Source organism: Pteropus alecto, unplaced genomic scaffold, assembly GCF_000325575.1.
Source record: "Pteropus alecto unplaced genomic scaffold, ASM32557v1 scaffold101, whole genome shotgun sequence".
In the NCBI taxonomy this organism is placed as follows: domain Eukaryota; kingdom Metazoa; phylum Chordata; class Mammalia; order Chiroptera; family Pteropodidae; genus Pteropus; species Pteropus alecto.
This window is the reverse complement of record NW_006432945.1, coordinates 11,305,403-11,327,453: the sequence shown is the minus strand read 5'-3', so window position 1 is coordinate 11,327,453 and position 22,051 is coordinate 11,305,403. Positions and strand designations below refer to the sequence as shown.

The 22,051-nt window shown below is 38.6% G+C and overlaps 1 protein-coding gene across 6 annotated transcripts in view; it reads left to right on the top strand.

The window, feature by feature from the left end:
- Window positions 1–22,051, top strand: part of RASAL2 (RAS protein activator like 2) — a 244,807-nt gene that overhangs the window by 179,470 nt on the left and 43,286 nt on the right. For all 6 annotated transcript variants that reach the window (XM_015586236.2, XM_006907785.3, XM_015586235.2 and 3 more), the window contains one exon: window positions 18,477–18,586. In XM_015586236.2, the coding sequence (XP_015441722.1) occupies window positions 18,477–18,586 (110 nt within the window). The remainder of the gene's footprint in view (window positions 1–18,476; window positions 18,587–22,051) is intronic.

Genomic DNA, 22,051 nt, shown 5'->3' with positions numbered 1-22,051 from the left:
TTTTACCTTTGTCATATTTGTGTTTTCCTTTAAATAAGGCATCCATTCTATTTTATACATTGTTAAAACTACATTTAAATGATATTACAGGGGTTATAAGGAAGACATAAAGAAACTAATGAAAAGTTATCCACGTACTTAAATTTAATTCGGAAAAATGATCACATCTTGTAATTGCGTGTATTTGTTTCACATTGCCTGAGTTTGGGGGACAGCCTTCTTTCTTCAGTATCCTATTTATAAAGTGGCTATTGATAGTTATGATTTTTGTATCACTGCTCCTTAGACGATGCCGTCAGTTTAGTTTTGGCTAACAGAAAGCTGCTTGTGTTCTAGGCCAGGTGTTCGGCTCAGTGTTCTCATTTCCATAACACAATGGTCTGAGTCGGCCTTCCATGTGAACGTAGCACAATGCAGTCACAGCTGCTTCATTTGTATTAGCTTTGCGCTTGGCTCTGAAAGAATTCAGGCGCTAAAATATATGCCAAGACAACCAGAAAGCATCGCTGAATTAAAGCAATAGCTGATTGTTTCTGTGTAACCCGCCTTGTGTTCTTATCACAGTGACACCTGAGCATCCTCAATCAGATATATGTACTAGATACAAAAGGCTGTCAAAAGATTAAATCTTTGCATAGTTTTTAGAAAGTAAAGCAAAGCTTTGGAACAATAAATGTAGACTAAGTTAAATTCCTGTATAAAAGGAAAGGTTACATCCTTTCTCAAGTATCAATATATCAGGCCCAACTGCAATTGGTCTCTGTTTTGAACAGAATCCTCAGTAAGATCAATAAGATCCTCAATAAAGTCTTTGTTTTTCCATGTTAAAAAAGACACAGAAGGCTTCATGCACACTTAATAAAGACCAAAAAGTGTTCATTATCCAAACCAGTGGTTTTCAGCTCTGGCTATACCTAAAAATCACCTACAGAACTTCAAAAAAATAAATAAATACTAATGCCTGTGCCCACTTCAGACCAGTTGAATCAGAATCTCTGGACTAGAACCTAATCTTCTGTATTTTGTTTAAAACTTGCCAGAAGATTCTAACATGCAGCGGGGTTGAGAACTATTTGTCTAAATGATTGGTTGAAATAATAGGAGCTCTTTTTAGTCCGTGTCTTCCCATAGACATCAGTGCTTTCTTTTGTACCTTCAAGTCCGGAATAAGAAACTGAGAAAATAAGTGACATTTGCTCTGTGGCCTGCTACTGCTCACAAACAAATGGCTGCATTGTACACTAGTTGCCCTTCTAAGTGTTTGCCACAGTCAATTCAGATGACCAGTCTATATTTACAAAGTACTTACTTTATTGTTGCTTGGTGGCCTCTGACCAGCCTAAGAATCTCAGCCTTAGGGGTGAAATAATAAATTTGAATTCATAGTAGCCAAGCTACAATTTATTTCAGTTTTCGTATTCTCATTGCTCCTGTATTCTGGGACACTTGAAGTTCTGTCCTAGACTGCTCGAATATACTAGATCCATCTTTCATCCTGCTCTTTACTGACCATCTTCGTGAAATTAAAATCCATAATAGGACCACCCTGCAGATACCTCTTTTAATAAAGGGTACATTTATATTTGTCTATGCATGAATATATAATATATGAATATATATTCATATTATATGTCTTTCAAAATATTACTACCAGAAGTAAAAATAATGTAATAAACATAGGGATGTGAAAAAAGTTATAGTCTGAAGATATTAAATATTAACTATACAGACCTTTAAATAAATTATTTTGTAATCAGAATGGGTGGAATTTCAAGTCTTTTAATGAAAAACATCCTAGGAAATATAACATTTGGAGCAGAGAAAAAAGGAATAAGATTAGATATGACCCCTCAAGGGGGATAAAGGAGACGGCAAATGTCTGGAGGAAAATACTTGGCAGGGAATATTGCCAAGATTCTAAACTTGAAAGAATCAGAGAAAGATGGAAACCCTCAATCTATGGTTATTCCTAGAAACAGGTTGGTAGCAGTGCCGACTAGTGGCGATTCCAACTTACCGTGCCCCAGAGATGAGGGCTGTGTGAGAGAGGACAAGATGAGCTTACTTAGAGCTTGTTGTTACGGATAGTGTACTATTAGCCCCTCTTCTTCAAAGCACAGATATGTTTCTTCTGCTTTAAGGGGCAAGTGGAGGCTAGACACCTTTCATTTCACAGTTGGAGATCAACATGTTGAAGGGATAATGCCTGCTTAAGGGAGCATGTAATTTGCCACGAGATATCGCTGAAATCAGATGCTCTCCTCTTTCACAAAGGTTAGGAAGCTAGAGATATAGAAAGGAAACCTTGCCAACTTCTTGATTTTGCTCGGATTAGCTGTCCAGAAAGGTATTTTTGTATTTTTCAGCTCTGCCTATACTCAGCAAGGTACAAGCATTGCTGGTAAACGGTATTACCTGTGAGGTGCCTTCCTGCCACCGGACCCTTTATATTTCTACAACCAGGGCCAGTCCCATTCCACTGGATTTTTAAATGTTTCATTTGTTTTATATTAGCCATCTACTAATTGCATTTTAAATGAACTTCATTCCAAGGAGATTCTTTGATTAAAATATCACCACAAAATGTGTTGTCAGACTGTTGAGTAGCTATGAAAAGAAAAGGCTCCAGAAGGATTTCAATAGACATTTCTCCAAAGAAGACATATCAATGGTCAATATGACTGTGTCAAGATGCTCAACATCATGAGTCACTGGGGAAATGCATATCAAAGCCACAGTGAGATGCCTGTTTGTACACACTAGGATGCCATAATCAAAAGGAAGACAATAGTAACTGTTGGCAAGGATGTGGAAAAATTGGAACCTTCATGTGTTGCTGGAGGGAATGTAAAATGGTGCAGACACTATAAAAACAGATTGCTAGTTCCTCAAAAGGTTAAATGTAGAGTTGCCACATGACCTAGCTATTCTACTAAGTATATATACAAAAAAAAAAAACTTGAAAACATGTTCTCGCACAAAATCTTGTACGTGAATGTTTATAGCAGTATTATATGTCATAGCCAAAAAGTAGACAACCCAAATATCGGCCAAAGGATGGATATACAAAATGTGGTCTGTCCATACAATGGAGTATTATTACACAATAAAAAGAGTGAAATACTGATAACGTTGCTAAAACATGGATGAACCTTGAAAACGTGCTGAATGAATGAAGCTAGACACAACAGGCCATATATTGTGTGATTCTATTTATATGAAATGTCCAGAATAGGCAAATCCATAGAGAAAGAAAATAGATTAGTGGTTACCAGAGGTTGGCTGCTAGTAGGTACAGGATATCTTTTGAGAGTGACGAAAGTGTTCTGAATTTAGACTGTGATAACAGTTTACAACTTTATGAATACAGAACAACCATTAAATTTCATACTTTAAAAGAGGGAATTTGACGGCATGTGAATTATATCTTAATAAAGCTGGTGTTTTAAAAATTGGAGAAAAAATAGAAGATATCTAAATACTTCTTACTAGTGATTACAAGTCGAAATGATAATATTGTGGATATATTGGGTTAAATGAAATGTATTTGGGGAGGAAAAACAACAAAATACATTTCATCACATATTGGCTGCTTTTTTGCAGGTTTTTTTAGATGCTCACTACTGATACTTTGCATATTTGCATTTTTATGCAAACTATCATAATTTTGCCTGTTATGAGGAACATAGTTTCATACATTTTTAGTTACGCATATAGACATATGCATGACATTTGGTTTTAAAAGAAAAGCAAATTATGGCAGTCATATATACACATATACATGAAATATTTTTTAATTTTTGCAAATATTCCCATCTGAAGCGTTATTCACATCTAGTGTACTTTATAATTTCTTTCATAAGTTCATGTCTATTAAACTGCTTAATCTTTTTCATTATGTGTTCAGTTCACCTCTGCTTCTGCATTCTTGTAAGGTATTTTATATGTGGGCTGGTTTAATGGGATAATGCTGAGATTTTCATCGTAGAAGGATATTTTCATTATTGTATAGCAGTGAAATTAATGATTAACATCAGGAAATACAAAGCGATGCTGTTTTGGAGAATCTTCTAAACAGTCCTCTGTATTCTATTAACACTTAGTTCTGACGTCCCATAGTCATTGATATGCAGCTCTCTCCAAACCGTATTCACGTAGGTTTTCCCCCCAAATTGTTTTCTCTCTGAATTTCTAACTTGGTAATACTACAAAGTTCTGCACTCCCCAGAGTCAAAAACCTAAAAGCCGAAGTATTCTGTTCTCTTTCCTCCCAGAATCAGCCATCAGATCTTCCTTGCCGCTCTTCAGAGTCATCCATTCCCTCTTTCCCAGCCCCACTCAGTCTTCTTGTTCTTCCCCTGAACCAACGCCATGCCGGGCTTCGTGACCATGAGACCAGTGCAGTGCACAGAGTCTCCACTCAGAAAGCCCCTGGGCATGGAATTTAATACTCTGGGGTTGCCATCTCAGAATTCTCAGTGACTCATCTTTGGATTTCTATTTCATAAGAAAGTCCAATGGGACAATTAGCATGTGCAGGGACTTGGAGCCATTGCACAGTCCCACCTCCCAGTGCCTCCCTGCGATGGATTCTGCCCTGCCCACATCCCTGACCCTGGAACGCCAGCCAACCTCCCTTTCTCGTCCTGACCCACCCACAGCTGTCACTGTCTGACCCTGGTGAGGGTGTGTGCACAAGCATAAGAAAGATAAGGGCTGGGCTATGCACCCTGTGGCGTCTCAGAGAAGGGCTTGCCTGTCAGCTTCACTGGTGTCTGGCAGGTGATCAGGGGACACACCTCGGCGTCTTGCCCATCCCCAATCCAGGTACCTAGTGAATTGCAGGGATGGCCACGGAAAGGGAAAAAGACTGGCTCGACTTCCGTGCCCTGGGCCAAGGCGTGGCACGTGGATTTAGTGGCCGGGGAGGGGCAGCCTGGCAGCCAGTGGGCCACCTACCTTCTGCATTGTGGGCTGGGACCCTAGTATGAAGGTCTACACTTGCCTTGGTGCCCAAGAGAGCATGACATTAAAGGACAACTTTAAAATACCATGGCAGCTGGAGATAGAGACCGCTGAAGAAAGGAAAGTTTTCTATTTTAGTACCTTTAATGGCACTTTTTGCTATTTTTGGAACAAGAGCCCTTGTATTTTGTACTGAGCCCCTCTAAATATGTAGCTGGTCGCATCTAGTACAGTAGAAACTTTAATTCATCTCCTGGCCTCCAGTTCCTCCCTCATCCGTTTTAACCTTCACACTGCTGCCAGACTGGTCTCTTTAAAATCTAGACCTGGTCATCACTTTGACTCTCCTTTGCTCAAAGTGTTTTATTAGCTCTCCGCGGCCCCACACCCATGGACAGGACCAAATTTTGTACATTGTATTTGGCTTGCACAGAGGGTTCTTTCCATTCTCGTTCTTTCCTTTCTGTCTTTCCTCATCTAAATGTCTTCAGAGCTAGTTGCCTACAAAAAGCATCAGTCATCAGCTGAAAGCTTTTGACTATAACTCATGTTTTACAATATGATAAAAACCAAAGTTAACTTGGCACAGGAAGTCTTTCATTGCCTAGTTTTTGGCAGCCCATCTAGTCTCATTTTGTAATACCCAATATCCCATCCCCACCAGCTTTCCGAGATTCCAAACTTAGAGTGTTCCAACTTTACCCCAGCCAAATTTTCTCGGATATCTTTGCACATTTCTGTGTTTCCTAAATGCATTCTCATTCTTTAAAACTCAGGTCCAGTGTTTCCTTGAGCTTCTCTGTCCTTCCATAAGAGTGGACAATATTATTGTACTGTTAAGGTCATTATTTATACAGTTGCCTTCCCCAATCTATGATATTCTAGTCGATGGTTTCCAGAATGGGAGGTATATATTTCAGAGGGTACACAGCATATCCATTTGTGTTGCAGAAAGAAAATAATAAATATTTTATTTTTAAAATTTCTTTTAAAATTTTTGTTATTGAAATATTTTATAGTCATACACCAGAACATTCTTATGTTTTATAGGTAAATAATTTTAGGTATGCACACCAGCAATATTTCACTCATTTGATACATGGGCAAGACAATTTAGAGGCCAGTCTTCTAGAGGATCGGGACTACTATATATCTCATTCATCTTATAACTCTAGCACTGACCTTTCCTTTTTTCTAACCTGTTTATGAAAACTCAATACGTAACTGGTGGTCATGATTACCCAAGGTATTTATAATGAAAGACAGTAACCTCGTATAACATCTTCATCATTAGTTGATGGTTTTAAATTAATCAGCATTGTGTACTGTTTTTTTTTAAAGGGTCTACATTAATCTGTTAAGTAAAACAGAATTAATGGTGGACAGTATAAAGAAATAAATTTCCTTCTGTGGAAGCCCTGAGAGATGATTGATAGAGTGACTCACGAAAATTATCTTAGTTTGCTTCTCACTCAAGGAATAATTGGATGTGTAGGAATGGATGTGGTCTGCCTCGCAAGTCTTTAAACTTAAATGAAAAACAGATAATACATCTAGCAGAAGTCAAGGTCAAAACTGGGTGATCTGTCCTTCACTACCTAGGCTCATCTCTTATGCAGTCGGTGAGACCACTGTCACTCAGGAGCACTTCTCCATTCAGATCAGGTGCCTGCAAGTGAAAAGGGCTCCGCACTCTTCTGACCACGTGATCTAGGGCCAGTGTCACCTGCCTTTTTAATTCTGCCTGAGTATCAGTACAAGGATTTCATATTTTAGCATTTAAGAATTTGTACCTAGAACAGGCAAAGGGGTGCTAAGAATGTTATTTTTTAAGATATGTTCAGCTAGCATCTTTCTTGTGTGACCAAGAGCAAATTGTTTGACCTCCTCTAAGGCCCATGATGTCTTTTTTGTGATAATGAAATACTACACAAACATTTTAAGATCCTTGGATGTTTGTAAATAAAAGGTACTATATACTAAGGACCAATTTATTAATACTTGGGGGCCTAAATTTATAATGGGGGAAAAAAACATTTACATGATTAGCAGTCGTGTAATTAGGAAATAGCCTCTAGAAGTTATAGTTATATGCCTAATAAAATCTTTTCCATGATAGACATTAATGAAGAGTAATTATATTGTTTCACTTTGTGCCTTTTGCTCACCACCATTTCCATAATATAGGTTTTAGGTGCCTTGTGTTTCATCAGAGGCAGTAAGAATTTTTTTTTTTTTTTTAAATAACAAATAAGCTCCAAAGCACACCTCCATCTGTGATCCTGTTATTCTTAGAGTCCTAAAAATGAGAGACGGAGAATTTCAATTAAATTCATCTAGTCCATCTCCCCTGACAATGAGAAAATGTCTTTTACATTATATTACCTGATAGGTTTTTCAGGCTTTCATGATAACCTCTGGGAGACTGTCCACTAGACTAATAGACCTCACTTTGGGGGAAAATGTTCTCTTTCTTAGTTTTGACCGATCATTTCTCATTATTGTATCCCTTAAAACCATCTTCCTTGATATTTATACTCTGTGAACTTGAGCAAGATCAGCAGTCTCGGCTAGTCATAAGAAAGTCACCATAGCCCTCATTAGCAGAAACCGAGATGGTCTACAGAGGAAAATATTCCAGATACTGAACACTTCCTCTTTAAAGCGCCAGATATGGTTTTATCCTAAGAATTCTGACTTTTCCCCTCCCCCCTCAGATATAGCAGATATTTTCTCTGCTTTCTAGAGTGAATTGGACTTTTCATAATAATTTCGGTTAATTACTGTTAGCATTCTGCAAATATATATTAGTAGCCCACTGTGTGCTAAGCATTGAAGAAATACAGAGATAAAACCTATAATGTTTGCCTTCAGGAGTTAAGACCCAGTAGGGGATAAAATTGGAATAGAACTAATTATTGGTGGTAAGATAAAGGAAAACAGTAGTATAAACAAAAGGTCTTAGGTAATTAGAAGTTAGGGACTCACTCCTATTATCAAGAATGATTTCTTAAGAAACTGGTATTCAAAATAAATATTGTAGGAACAACTGAGTAGCCATTTGGAAAAAAGACAAAATGGGATGTGTGTCTCACACCTTGCACAAGAATAAACTCTAAATGGATTAGAGATCTGAATGTAAAAGATAAGTAAATAAACCACACAACTACTAGGAGAAAACATAGATGAATTCCTCTTTAATCTTACTGTAGAAAAAAACTTTCTGTAATGGTTACTGAAAAGCCAGAGGCAAAATGTTTTTTAAAAATTCCGTGGCAAAAAAACATAATAATAAAGTTAAAAGACAACCAGCTGAGTAGGAGAAAATATTTACAGCATATAAAGAACTATTAAAAATTGAGAACAAATAACCAAAATACCCATATAGAAAAACTGAAAACAGATGTAACTAGGTCTCAAAAACTATAAAAATTGTCTTGAACATATAAAAACAACGTTCAAACTCACTTATAATCAGAGAAATGCAAATTAAAACAATACAGAGATACCGTGTCACCTTTTAGGCTAGCAAACACTGTAAAGTGTGACAACAAATTCAGCTGGCAAGGCTGTGGGAAACACACTCAGACTTTGCTAGTTGAAATGCACGCGGTTTCTCCAGGGGATTTTGGCAGAGCTACATATGCACTTCCTTTTTGACCCAGCAGTCCACCCTGAAGATACACTTCCATCAGTTTGAAAATACTTATGCACAAGGTATTCCTTGCATCATTGTTTGTAATTGCAAAATATTGGAAATGACCCAAATGCCCGCTCATAAGAAAGTAATTATGTAAAGTGTATGTGGAAGGTAGGATCCTGCCTGTATGGATGTGGACGTGAACAAAACTGACTACGTCTTTGTATCCCAGCTTGTGTTCTTCTATGCCCATAGCTCTGACCTGACTAGCCTCAGCCAGCACCAGCGCTTCATAGTTAATGATTAGCTGTGTCCTGTAAGCTTACACAGTGTAACCATAAAGATTCTTGTCAGTAAATGGCCAGAATGGCATAGCAACCAAGATTAATATCAAACTGGATTTTGGTGTCAATTCTAAGCAATTATCCATCATAAGACAGCTAGGAGGTGTGGTTCTCGGCATACTGCATTTTTTATCCCTTTGTCTTGTCATTAATAGTTAAGCTATACTGTAAAATATGTCCTATAACCACTGTCTAGTAGCAGAGAATAATCTGTACAAAGTGCTGGGTCATCTGTCCACTCCGACCAAATCTTCTGTAAATTAATTACCCTCCAGTAAATTTTGTTATAATTAACGGAGTTGCCTGCTTCTTTCTTTGGTCTTAAGATTCCTTCTCGGTTTGGTGGTTGGTCACTGTACTTTCACTCCACCTTCAGACAGTGCCCCAAGATGTCCACATCCTATTACACAGAATCTGCGAAAATGTTACCTTACAAGGCAAGACACTTTTGCAGATGTGATTAAGGCTGAAAACCTTGAGATAGGAAGAGTACCCTAGATTATCCACATAGGTCCAGTCTAATCATGAGGCCTAAAAAAACTGAGCACCTGTCAGAGAGATGCAGCATCGCTAGCTTTGAAGATGGAGGAAAGAAACCAGGAGCAGAGGAACGGGGGGTGGGGGGGGGGTGGGCTGCAGAAGCTGGAAAGGGCAGCAGAGTCTCCCCTAGACCTTCAGAAAGGGATGCAGCCTGCTGACAGCGTGACTTTAGCCAGGAGAGACCTGCACTGGACTTCTGACCTACAGAACTATACGATAATCAATAGTATTGTTTAAGCCACCACGTTTATGGTAATTTGTTACAGCGGCAGTAGGAAGCTAATACAGTAGGTAAAATTATAAATTAGGCCCGTAATTTCAGTCAGTACAGAACCTCTGTTAATTTCCTACTTTTCATAATTATACTATGGTTACGTAAGATGTTAACATTAGGGGAAGCTGAGCAAAGGAAAATGCTCTGTACGATTTTTCCAAATTTTCTGTAAATCTAAAATTATTTCAAATATAAAGGAAAAAAACTATCAGGGATTCCTTCCCTTCCCAAGACCCTTCTCCCACTCCAGCTCTTAAAAGGTTGCCGTTTCTTTCTGCTATTTTTTTGTGAATTTCCAACCAAGCTTTTAACTCAGTGGTTCCCATATCATGTGTCCACGTAAGAACTTGTTCACAATTTGTTGTAAGCAGTTATTCTTAATAGACCCAACCTGGAAACAATGCGAATGTCCATCAGTTGGCAAATAGATAAACACATTTTGGTAGATCTACATAGTATAATAAAAAAGGACACAGCTGATACATGCAATAACACGGCTGAATTCAAAAACAGTATGCTAAGTGAAAGAAGGCTCCATACTGCATAATTCCATTTATGTAACATTCTCGAAAAGTGAAACTATAGGGACAAGTCAGACTTGGTGGTTTCTAGGGGCTGAATCAGGAGGAAGGGATTGACTATTAAAAATTTTATAGTTTGAGGGGTGATAGAAATGTTCTGGGTCTCAGTTGTGGGTGATAGTGTTCATTTGTCAAAATTCATCAAGCTGTATAGCTAAAAATAGTGAGTTTTGCCTTTTCCTCCATAAATCTAATGTTTTTAAAGAAAACACACATTTAAAACAATATATAAAAAGTTGAAAGTAAAAGGTTTGAAAAAATGTAATGGGAAGATGATAATCAGAAGAAACCTGACAACAGTGTTTCTATCAAATGAAATGAATCTCTAAGACAAAAAATATCATTATGGATAGAGAAGGTGTGCTAAATATCTTTGTCCCCCTAGCAAATCTTAGCGTGTCAGTATGTTGTAACATTATTACAACAATTATGTGTTATATAGTATAACAGACATATTTTACTTTTATATTTTAATATAATCTAATAATATCAGTATGTTAACATTGTTAGATCTGACTAAAGGGTATGTGTTTAATATGTTAATTTCTATGCTTTGGTATGCTTAAGTTTTATAATAAAAGTTTTACTTTGTTTAATAAAAGAATTGTTGGATGCTTGTCAAAAATGCAGATCACTGTGCTCCACACTCAAAGATTCTGATTCATCGACTTTGGTCTAGAAAAACAATTCTAATTCATGATAGGACCTTATTTCCCTCTTTGATGCTTAAATTTGCAAAAACAAAACAACACCACTCCTAATTAGAATCCCAAAGCCCCCATCGGGGAGAAGTTGCCCACATGTAAACTGCTTGTTAACAGTAAAGCACTTTGCATCTGTTTGTTGCTTTGTTATTACTGTTACCTACAGTTTCCCTTCCTGCTTGGATTTGCAATGACTGGAAGGTAAACTAAGTAAATAAACTATGACCGGAAAATAGAGTTTAGCATTTTCACTCACCCCTCCTTTTCTTTTTTCCTTGTCAATTTTCTACAATCAGATTTCAGTCAACATTTATTGGACATCTACAGGTTCCTAAGTTACATTAAGAGAGCAAGGAAGGGAATAATTTATATATGACATATCCCTTCTCAGGTAATTACAATTCATAGTAATATGGACCGCTAATAGATACAGAATACACAGAGATTAATTTACCAATTACACTAAAATTAAAAGGCAAGAACTAAAATAGTTCTCACCTGGGGTCCTTTCTAGTTGACAGGGTGGCATTTCCTTATTGTGAGGCATGTAACGTTTTAAGGAACTGCTGTTAAAATTACTTAATCACCTAGAATTGCTTGATCCCTTGTGTGGTCAGTGATGTGACGAAGTCTCAGGGCGAAGCAGGGTTCTTTCGCCCCTCGCGGTGTTTTCACGTGTGAGGTGATGACACGTCTCTGTGCCTCCACTTCGCGTGTCTTAAGGGAACGGCAGCGGCGCTAGGACACCCGCGAGCCGTCCCTTGTCACCAGCACTGAGGTTCGGAGCCTGGTTGCGGAGCAGCAGCTTTATTTCAGTTACAGTGGTGCGGGAAAGGCACGTTCGGTCCGCGGGGGATGCTCCAGTTTGCAGGCGGTGAGCAGCCCTCACCGTCTTAGCGTTCGTTTACCAAGCTCCAGAGGAAGGCACCGTTTGGCTCTTTCTTTCCCTGGCAGTTGCTCATTTTAAGCCTTATTTTGACAGAAAATAGTGACTACAAACTAATTAAAGTAAGTCATTTTAGTTGGATCAATTGCTACAACAATGTAGTTGCTTAAAATGATAAGCTTTTTACCATTTTTAAGAGCTGTAGATGGTAGCACCAGCATTTCAAAGGAGAATTGGGTGAGGTAGGATTTGTTTTGAGGGTTTTATTAGTATTCTGGTGGATTAGGTTGGCGTCAGTTACAAGGATGAAGTCAGTCCATTTGTAGTCTTTTCTTTCCATTTATGCTATTGCATTTTTAGAATATACTTGTAGGAGCATCATTTACTCTTCACATCAACATAAGACATATCATAACTTTATGTGAAAGAGAGAGAAGCATCTTCCTCTTGATATCTGTTCTAAAATCTTATATTTGGATTTTTTTCTCTCAGTGACCATAGAATCAATTATATAAAAGTAATTTCAAAGTAATTTCAATAGTGTTTCAATTTTACTGTAGTGTAATTATATATATAGGAGTCAAGATGAAAATTTTTCTAAGTAGATTGTCACACTCATGTTTTGGGTTTTTTTGTGTGTGTTTTTTCGTTTGTTTGTTTGTTTGTTTGTTTTGCTTTCTTTTTTCCCTCACGTTTTTGAATTGTCATACTGCATTTCTGCCTCTTTGTGGTATATAATTCTATAGTAAGATATGTGTAGAAATTAAGTATAGTACACACAGGGAAATGCATTATACTAGAGTATGTGAAGAGGAATTAGAATGTGGAGAATTAATATAGTGTCGTGGTTGAAAAGCAAGGATTTCAGAGTCAGGCTGCCTGGGCTTGAAGTTCTGCTCTGCCATTTAGCAGCTGTGTGACCTGGGAAAGTCAGATGCCTTCTCTCTATCTCAGCTAGTGACGTGTGATCTGTTGGTGAAGAAAATGCACTGTTCTTATATTATATTGCATATTCTTGCTCAAAACCATATTAAATCAGTCCACATTTCTATTTTCGTATCTAAAGGTATTTCTCTCTGAAAAGCAAATGCCTATTGATGACTGCCTTGAATGGTCTTGTCTCTCATTGTTGATTTTCTTAGAAATCAGAGTAAAAGTTGAGGCCCTCACAGTGGCTCGCAGGATCAGTAAGCTGTCACCACCTGCCCCACTGCTGGGACCAGCACCACCCTGCCTCCTCTCTGACTTCATTTCTCACAGTCCCAGCCACACTGGCTCTTGGCTCTTTCTTGAACATTCTAGGCATGCTTCTGCCTTAAAGCCTCACCCAGCCTGCTCCTGCTGCCTGGAATGCTTTTTCCTCTAACATCTGCACGCTGACTCACCTCCTTCTGGTCTCTACTCAGTGTAACTTTCTCCTTAAGGCCTACCGTGACCACTTGATGTTCTCAACACTTTACACGGCTCCGTTTTTCTATAGTGCTTATCTTACTGATTTATTATGTTCTTTGTGTATTGTCTGTCTTATTCCACAGTATATAAGCTTAATGAAGGTAAATATTTTTGTTTGTTTCGTTCACTGGTAGATCTGAAGTGCCTCAGGTATCTGGCAAATAGTAGGTGCTCGGTAAACACATGAACGAAAGAAACTTTTTAAGTACTAGTAATATACTGGGTTTAAATCCTAACTCTTCGTTTATTAAGTTTGTTACCGAAAGCAAGTTACTGAATTACGTACATTGTGGAGTAGTCATGTCAATTATGTGGTATGACATGTTGGAAAATCCTGGCCGACGCTTGATAACCAGGAAGCCTTTGGTAAGTTCGTTCCGTCAACAGACGGTGATGGAATACTTATGATGCGCCAGGCATCACTGGCGCACCTCACCGAGCAAAGCAGCCGAAAAGCCCTGCCGCCGTGGAGCTCGTCTCCCTTCCTTCGTTGTTGTGGTTTCTAGGAAGAAAAGGCCTGATCCCACCTCGCCCATTTAGTCGTCTCTCGCCCTAGATTCAGAGTCAGTTAATTCTTACAGGTACCCACTTTCACTACTTTTGAATTCAGTTATCTTATTCTTTGAATTGGTCCCAGAAGAAGGAGTTTTTAACCCTCATTTTACAGATAAGAATTCTGAAACTTAGAAGTTGTGACTTGTTCAAGGTCATCCAACCAGGAGAAATCGGAGCCAGGATTTGAAGCCCCACGAGGTCCCTGCTCTTTCCATGGTGGCACTTGTAGCAGAAACACCATGACGTATACTCATTTCACTGCCTATTTTATTTCCGGTCTACAAACATTCATTGAGCCCCACTAAATGTCAGGTGTCAGACCTGCCCTGCGAATACAGATTGTCTAGTTCTTGCCCTGAGGAGTCCAGCGTTTGGTAGGGAAGACTTGGCACATAAGCGGGCATGCACCGTGCTGCATGGAAGGCTAGTTCTGTTCATGGATACCTGGGCGCACAGCGGAGGGTCAGGACATGCTGGAAAAAGACACGCCAGAAGGGATCATCCCTGAGTTGAGTCTGAAAGGATGCCTTGGCCAGGAAAAAGGGAGGGAGTAGAACAGTAGCAGAGACTCATGGTGAACAGAGAGGACTCTAGGCTCTGAGAGTTGCTGGAGTGTAAAGCACGGAGCAGGGAATGGCCAGGGATCAGGCATAGTTAGTGGCTGCCAGATGAGACCACATTCTGCAGGCAGGACTCTTACCAGGACCATGCTTTTCGCTACCTTTATGTCAGTTACCCACCCAGGGAAGAGGAATTGCGTGGTACAAGGCCTGCTACCTTTACATAAGGAATTGCTCAGGAGAGGGTAGTGGGCATGTGGGCAGCATACACCCTGAGCTTCCCCAGAGGGAGTGATGCGGAGGCATAGTAGAAGCCAAGCCCAGCTTGGAGATGGTGAATTTTTAGTGGCAGGAGTTTATTCAGCGATGTGGTCTTCCTGAACAGCTCAGTCATGGAGCCAGAATTTAAACATTGATCCAGTGTTGATTTCGGATAGCTGGTGATTAAGAGGGTTGTTGGTGGGAGAACAGCTTCAGAAGACTGGCCACGAAGTCCGAGCTGGATGGAGAAGACAGGGACAGGGAGAAAATGGGGTGGTCGAGAGACTGAAGGATCTTGTGAGGTTGAAGAGCGTAAGTATTGGGAGAAAAAGATACGATCAGGAAGAAAAGTCACAAAGAAGAACATTGCTGTTTAAGATGTCTGAGGTGGAGGTTCTCTGAAGGATGGTAAGATCTAGGACGGCTGAAGAGGAGGCTAAGGATTACTGGAGGCACGGAATTGTGAGGCTAGGGTATCAGATGGATCACGACCTGGTTATTTACTAGTATGGCGTTAAGAATTAAGAGACAGAAATATTGCAAGCTAGGGACTAGTGCCTTAATGAATAAAGGAAGGGAAAGAAATTAATGCATGAGAACAGCAAGGAACGATAAAGGATGCTAAATCAAGATGACGTGAACCTCAAAGAACATGCTTTACTCCAAACCATTATTTTGTGGAATAAAGTTATTTAATGGAATAATAGTTTGACTCCGTAAAGCTGTTCATGGTAAGCTTGAAAAATACCAGCGCCTCGTCCAGGGCACCACCCAGTATTGGGAAGGGAAGAATGGAAAGCTTCTATCAAGCAGGGCTCTAAGCTATACGGTGTTCTGGGAGCAAACCATGTTTCGGTCATATCAAGAAGATGAAAACAGAATTTTGTGTAGCAGATTCTTCTACCTCTGTGAAATATGACTAACCACCCTGGGCAATCTTAAACTTTTCCTTATCTGTATTCCAAAAGTAGCCATAATTTCGTGTATATAGTTATCAGATGTTTATTGAGCACTAACTAAGGTTTAGACGCTGTAGTAAATATTAAGATAGGATTAGCATTATACCTTCCCTCAAAAGTTTAAGGACCAGTGGGGGCAATAATGATACATCAATAGCTGGTCAAACCAGCTCTCCAATCTTGTTTTTTGCTGCTCCTCATCGTATACCAGCCAGACGAAACCTGCTCACGTCCCGGTGTTCCTGCCTCCATGCCAGTTTCTCTCGCTGAGCCGCACACGGTACCCTCGTCCCTCAGCGCACTGCCTGCCCTTCTGGATCTAGCACGTTCCACTCCTTTTCTATAACTTCCCCTTATTTCTCCGCATGATGTAACCTCTTCTTTCTCTGAATCCCTGAAACCGTTTCTTATGTACCTCTCTAAAACAATACCATGTTTCACCAGTTCTAAGATGCACAGTTTTTTCCCTTTTTAACACCTCTGTAGATTACTCTTTTAAGATATACTTTGTCATCAACGCTCTTAAAAGAATACAGGATGATATTGCTTTTTTCTTAGTGTACATAAAATAATGGTGTGACTTACAATCAGCAGTGTGCTAGATTCAAAGAAATAGGATAGTTAACTTTTATTTTGTGCTTGGATATGCCAGGTATTGAGAACGTGTGCCTTCCTAATTGCATCATATATATTTATGTTTCGTTTCTAAATCTTATATTAAACTAGTGCCACAGAAGACACAGGTAAGGTACTATATAAGTGAACATCTGCTAGTACATTCTCAGTTAACTTCTTAACTGTGTTTTTGTTAGAAATGCCTTTCTATGATATTTGGTCAAGTCCTTGGGCTGGATCTCAATTAATTTTTCAAACTAACCGTAAATGAACCTAACAGAATTCTGTAAACTTAGGGCTGGTTTGCTGACAACATTTCTAAGCAAATATGACTCATCTTGATTGAAGCATTGCAAGTGGTAAATAAAGCCTTAGAGAACACACAGCAGCGACACTGAGATTGCACCGGAGAGCAGACAAATGCCCGTCTCTAAGAAATACAGTACTTTCAAAAATAACCTTGTATCCTTCCCTCCGATCAATCTCTCTACACCTCAGATGAAAAAACAGCCGAGGGAATTATGTGTATATGATATTTTCTGGGACTTTTTACCTTTATTTTTTGAGCTACAAGAACAACAAGAAATAACATAAGCATTTTTTTTAGTCAGCAATATAGTTCTACTTCTGATTTAAATGTTTGTTTCCATTTTTCTCTAACGGAAAGAGCAATGCCAGTGTGTTTACAAAACACTTGTCATAGAATAGTATACTCGACTGTTCACCAAATATTTCCATTTCTCTTTCAGGATACATGATAGGGTTGTACATACTTTATTAATTAAAATTGGGTGTGGCCATATGACCTTTCTGTCCGATGAAATGAGACCGATGTGACATGAAGCTTCAAGAGCTAGTCCATAACTTGTCACACTTCCTTTCTCCAGCTGCAGTGACCGTAGAAGCACACAGATGTAGCCTCTCTCAGCCGAAGCCCCTGAGCGAGGAGGGCGTAAAGCCAGGCCCAACTCCCTCGGCTGGCCTGCTCATAGACGCATAGCATGTTTTATGCCACTGAGATCACGGGGTTTTTAGAAAAGCACACCCTAGCTTTTCCTGATGAGTATAGTCTTCACCCCGAAACAATGGGCTTTGGTGATAACTAAAAGAATATAAAAGATTTGATATGCTGATATTGGCTTAGCATTTCTTTTTCTTCCTTATGGAAATATTTACTGGACACAGCTTCTATCAAATAATAATTATCTCAAAGTGATTTGGGTCATTTTCCATGCATCAAAATAGTTTTCTTTGAGTTACAACATTTTCTCAAGACATTTTGACATAGTTCTGTAAGATGTCCTTTTAAATGCTAACAGTAGAATTGTTTCCTGAAAGCAGTGACCATCATCATTCATTCTTGTATTTATTCTTTTATTCAACTCCCTTTTATGGAAAGCCCATTATTTGCCAGATGCTAAGACTAGGAAGGTGTTCAGGGAACTCTAGATAGCTTAGTGGAAAGTGGCAGGAGGCAAGCAGGGGCCAGAACTGTAAAGGACTTTGTTCTTCTGATGTCTGAATGCTTTAATGTTTTCATAAATGATACCTATTTCATTTTTAAATAATTTAACCACATTTAAAACTTAATTTTACAAATATCACATCCAAGTTGATACAGACCAAACATTGACACTTTTGAGACCACCAGCACATGTGCTCATCACTTAGCTCTTTTTCTTAATTCCTCCAGTGTACCAGTCAGGACCTTGTCACCTCTGGGCCTTTGCACATGGTATTCTCTTTTCCTGTTTTCCATTAATTTAGTTCAGGAAATCGCCGCATGCTATTTCTATTGAAATTGCTGACACCATCTTCATAGAAAGGAGTATGTTTTTCTATATCATAGTTTTGAAAATCTCGTTGGAGTTAGAAGTTTCTCTACCATAAGCTAGTATAGAAACTAAGAAATTAGGTGCTATCAAAAAGTTGAATTATCCCAATCATCACTGAAGAAAAAAGGGTTTCATCACATGACCAAGTGGCTTCAAGCAACAAAATAAGAACTTAAAAGCTGGATTCCATTTCTGGTGTTCAGTATAAAAACCTGAACATCACTTGCAGAGGTAGCGCGGGAGAGTAGGGAGGCGGCAGCTTCCTTCGGCTCACCCTTTCCTCACCTTGTGACGTTTCATTCCAGGGGTTCTTCAGCAAGCGCCTGAAAGGCTCCATCAAGAGGACCAAAAGCCAGTCAAAGCTCGACAGAAACACGAGCTTTCGGCTTCCATCCCTTCGCAATACGGACGACAGGTAGGAAGTTAAATTGCTTAAAACAGAGAAAGCAGTTTTACGGTGGGTTTCCGTTAGGCATTTTGGTCTCCAACATCGCATCGGTGACAATTGGAATGATCCAATACGAAAGTTGCTTTTTTTGTCTTGCTCATATTGAGACAAGGTATAAAATGTTAGCTCAAATACCCAGCCAGTTCAAGAATCTTATAATAATATTGGCAAGTGTGTGGATACATAAGAACTTAATTTAAGAATCAATTGTGCTGTTTCTATAGAACCAAGCTCTAGTGGTCAGAGATGTATCTTTCTTTTGTAGAATTACTGTATGGGATGATGATGATGATGATAGCTAACATTTTTTTGAGCACTGTGCTAGATGCTTTATACATATTGTCTTTTTAAATCTTTATAATAACCCTACAAGATAAATATTACCGTTATCACTATTTTACAGATGGAGAATCTGAGACATGGAGAGGTTAAGTAGTCTTTCCCAAGGTCATACAGCTTAGTAAATAGCAAAATATGGTATTCGAACTTAGGCAGTTTGGTTCTAGAGTCCATACTCTTCACTATTACATTGCTCTTTGTGTATAGCTTACGGAATCAGTCTGATTGGTTTGCAGTGACACCTAGAAGACATATATGAAAAGGAAGCCTGGATTTCAGTAATTGGGACTACCAGCTCGAGTAAACCTCAGATGTATAGCTTGCTAAGGATAGCAACCTTCTAAAATCATTGAATATGTGCTAGGACGGACACATCTAAACCTCAGATGTATAGCTTGCTAAGGATAGCAACTAAATTCTAAAATCAGTGAACATGTGCTAGGACGGACACATTTTTAACACTTCATGCCTCCATAATTAATAAATACAATTTAGGAAATGGTACTTTTTGTATCTTAACACATCACCACCATCACCAGTATTTACTGAGTGCTTACTATGTGCCAAGCATTTTTAATGTAGACTCTCATGTAATACAAATCTAGATACTACTATTACTATCCTCTGTTGGGGGTACACTGTTGCCCCCGGTAGAAGAATCTGTTGTTGGGAAGAAGGGAAGGTTGGATATTACAAAGACAACTAGCAGTCTCTGACATAAGAAGTAGGTTGATTTGCCCACCCACCCCCAGCAGTAGGGAAGGGTTCAGCTCCCACCCGGCTCTAGAAGGCCAGCAGCCATGCTTACCTTTATCACATGGCAAGTTTGAGGAACTGAACCAGCCCAGATAAAAAGACCTACAGATAGTGACATTTGTGCTCTTCCACAACAATCCCCGCTGGTAATCACACCCCTAAGTATATTCAATAGAAATGAAAATACATATTATTACAAACACTTGTGCGTGAATGTTCATAGCAACATTATTCAAAAAAGCCAAAAAGTCGTGGCGATCCAAATGTCCATCAACTGCTGAATGAATAAACAGAACATAAGACGTTCGTGCAATATATTATTTAGCGATAAAAAGGAATAAAGTGCTGATAACATGGTACAATGGGGATGAACTTTGAAAACTTTATGCCAAGTGAATGAAATCAGTCACAAAAGATCATATATCATATGATTTAATTTCTATGAAATGTCCAGAATAGCAAATCTTTAAAATCTTTAAAGACAGAAGATTAACAGAGATGTGGGGATATGGAGATACGGGTGGTAAATGAGAAATGACTGCTAATGGACATGAGGTTTCTTTTTGGAGTGATGAAAATATTTTAAGCTTAGATTGTTGTGATAATTCCACAACTCTGAATACGCTGAAAACTGTACATTTAAATGGGTAGATGTTATAGTATGTGAATTATATGTCAATAAAGATGTTCAGTATTTTAGGGGAAAAAAACAGCTGGCCAGGAAGTACTCTGCAACGAAGCTTATTAATCCATAAGCTTCATTCCAGCACACAAAGCTTCCCTTGAGCTTTTTAGTACTTTACTCTTAAATATTAACATATAGCCAAGAATCTTCAGGTATTTGAGGAAAATCTCCAACCTGAATGAGAGAGAGCAAAACAAATAAACAGGAGAAAAAAGAACCCAAAAGAAACAGACAATGCATAGAGCCAAAAACAACTTTAAAGTATAATGAATATTTTCAGAAGATAAGACTGTGCATCAATCAAACAAGCAAGATACTGTAAGAAAAGGAACATCCATGAAATAAGAAAGACAGTCGGAAATTAAAAATATAAAAGCTAAAGTCAAATCATTCTCCCAGAAAGTAGAACAGAAAATGAGAAAATAAACCCAGAAGATTCTAGAAAAGAGAACACAGAAAAACTTAGGAGAGGAAATTGTCAAAGAAATAATACAAGAAAATTTCCCAAAACACAAAAACACAAATGTCTACATCGAAAAGGCTACCAGATTCCCTGCACAGTGAATGAAAAAAGACCAGAGATCACCCCCCCACACTACACGCACACATCCATTCACATCATCACGAAATATTGGAGCACCGAGGCTTTAAAAATATCTTAAAAGCTTCTAGAAAGAAAAAGTAGATTACATATGAAGGAGGAGCGAAGAGTTGCATTGGAATTCTCAGTAGAAATATTGAAAAACAAGACAATGGAGCAATGTCTTTAGAATTCTAAGTGGAAATTACTTTCAACCCAATATGCCATAGACAGGGCAGTCCTTGAATGTCAAACTGAGAAGTTTGGAGTTTATCATGTAAGCAGGGGGAAACTTTTAAACATTCTTGAGCAATCAGAATTGTGCTTTGTATAGATTAGTCCAGCAATGAAGTTTCAAATGACTTGCTTTACAGAGGCAAAGTTTGAGAGACCAGTTAGCAAAAAACTATTTGTAAGAAATGATGAAGGCTCTAAGAAGGATAGTGGCAGTGGGAATGAAGAGGCAGAGATAAGATAGGAGGGACATTTTAGAGGCAAAATCAATAGGATGTCACAAAGTCATCATTGTTCTAAAGCCAGCTAATCAGATAAAAGCCAGTAAAGTGATTTCCTAGAATCAATATTGGCAGCATTTTCACATTAAAGCCATGTCATACGGGAGGGTGTTGGGACACAGAAAACTCTGCCATTTCTGCCATCTATTCAAATGCACTTTGAAAAGTTCAAAAAACTAGAAAATGCTGAAAATTGTGGTCATACTACATTGTCAGGCGTTCCAGGGTTCCAGGTGCCTGTCGGGCTGACTCTAGAAGTACTGCTTAAAAACTACCCAAAGTTTTGAGGTAACTATAAGCACAAGTAGTAGAATTTTTCTCACCCCTTTCTGATGCCCCTCAAATAAAAACCTTCAAAGTTATGTCCTCAGTTCTGAGGCTCACTAACAAAACTTGGTTTTAAAAGTATCTGCTTATTTGTTCTTTGTCAGGAGATACCTAAAACTAAGTGTGGTATTCATTTGTAGGAGGGAGGGTGGATTTTGGAACAATATACAGAGCTTCTTAAGTTTCTCCTAATTTAAACTAATTTTTTACCTTTTTATTTTGAATTTATA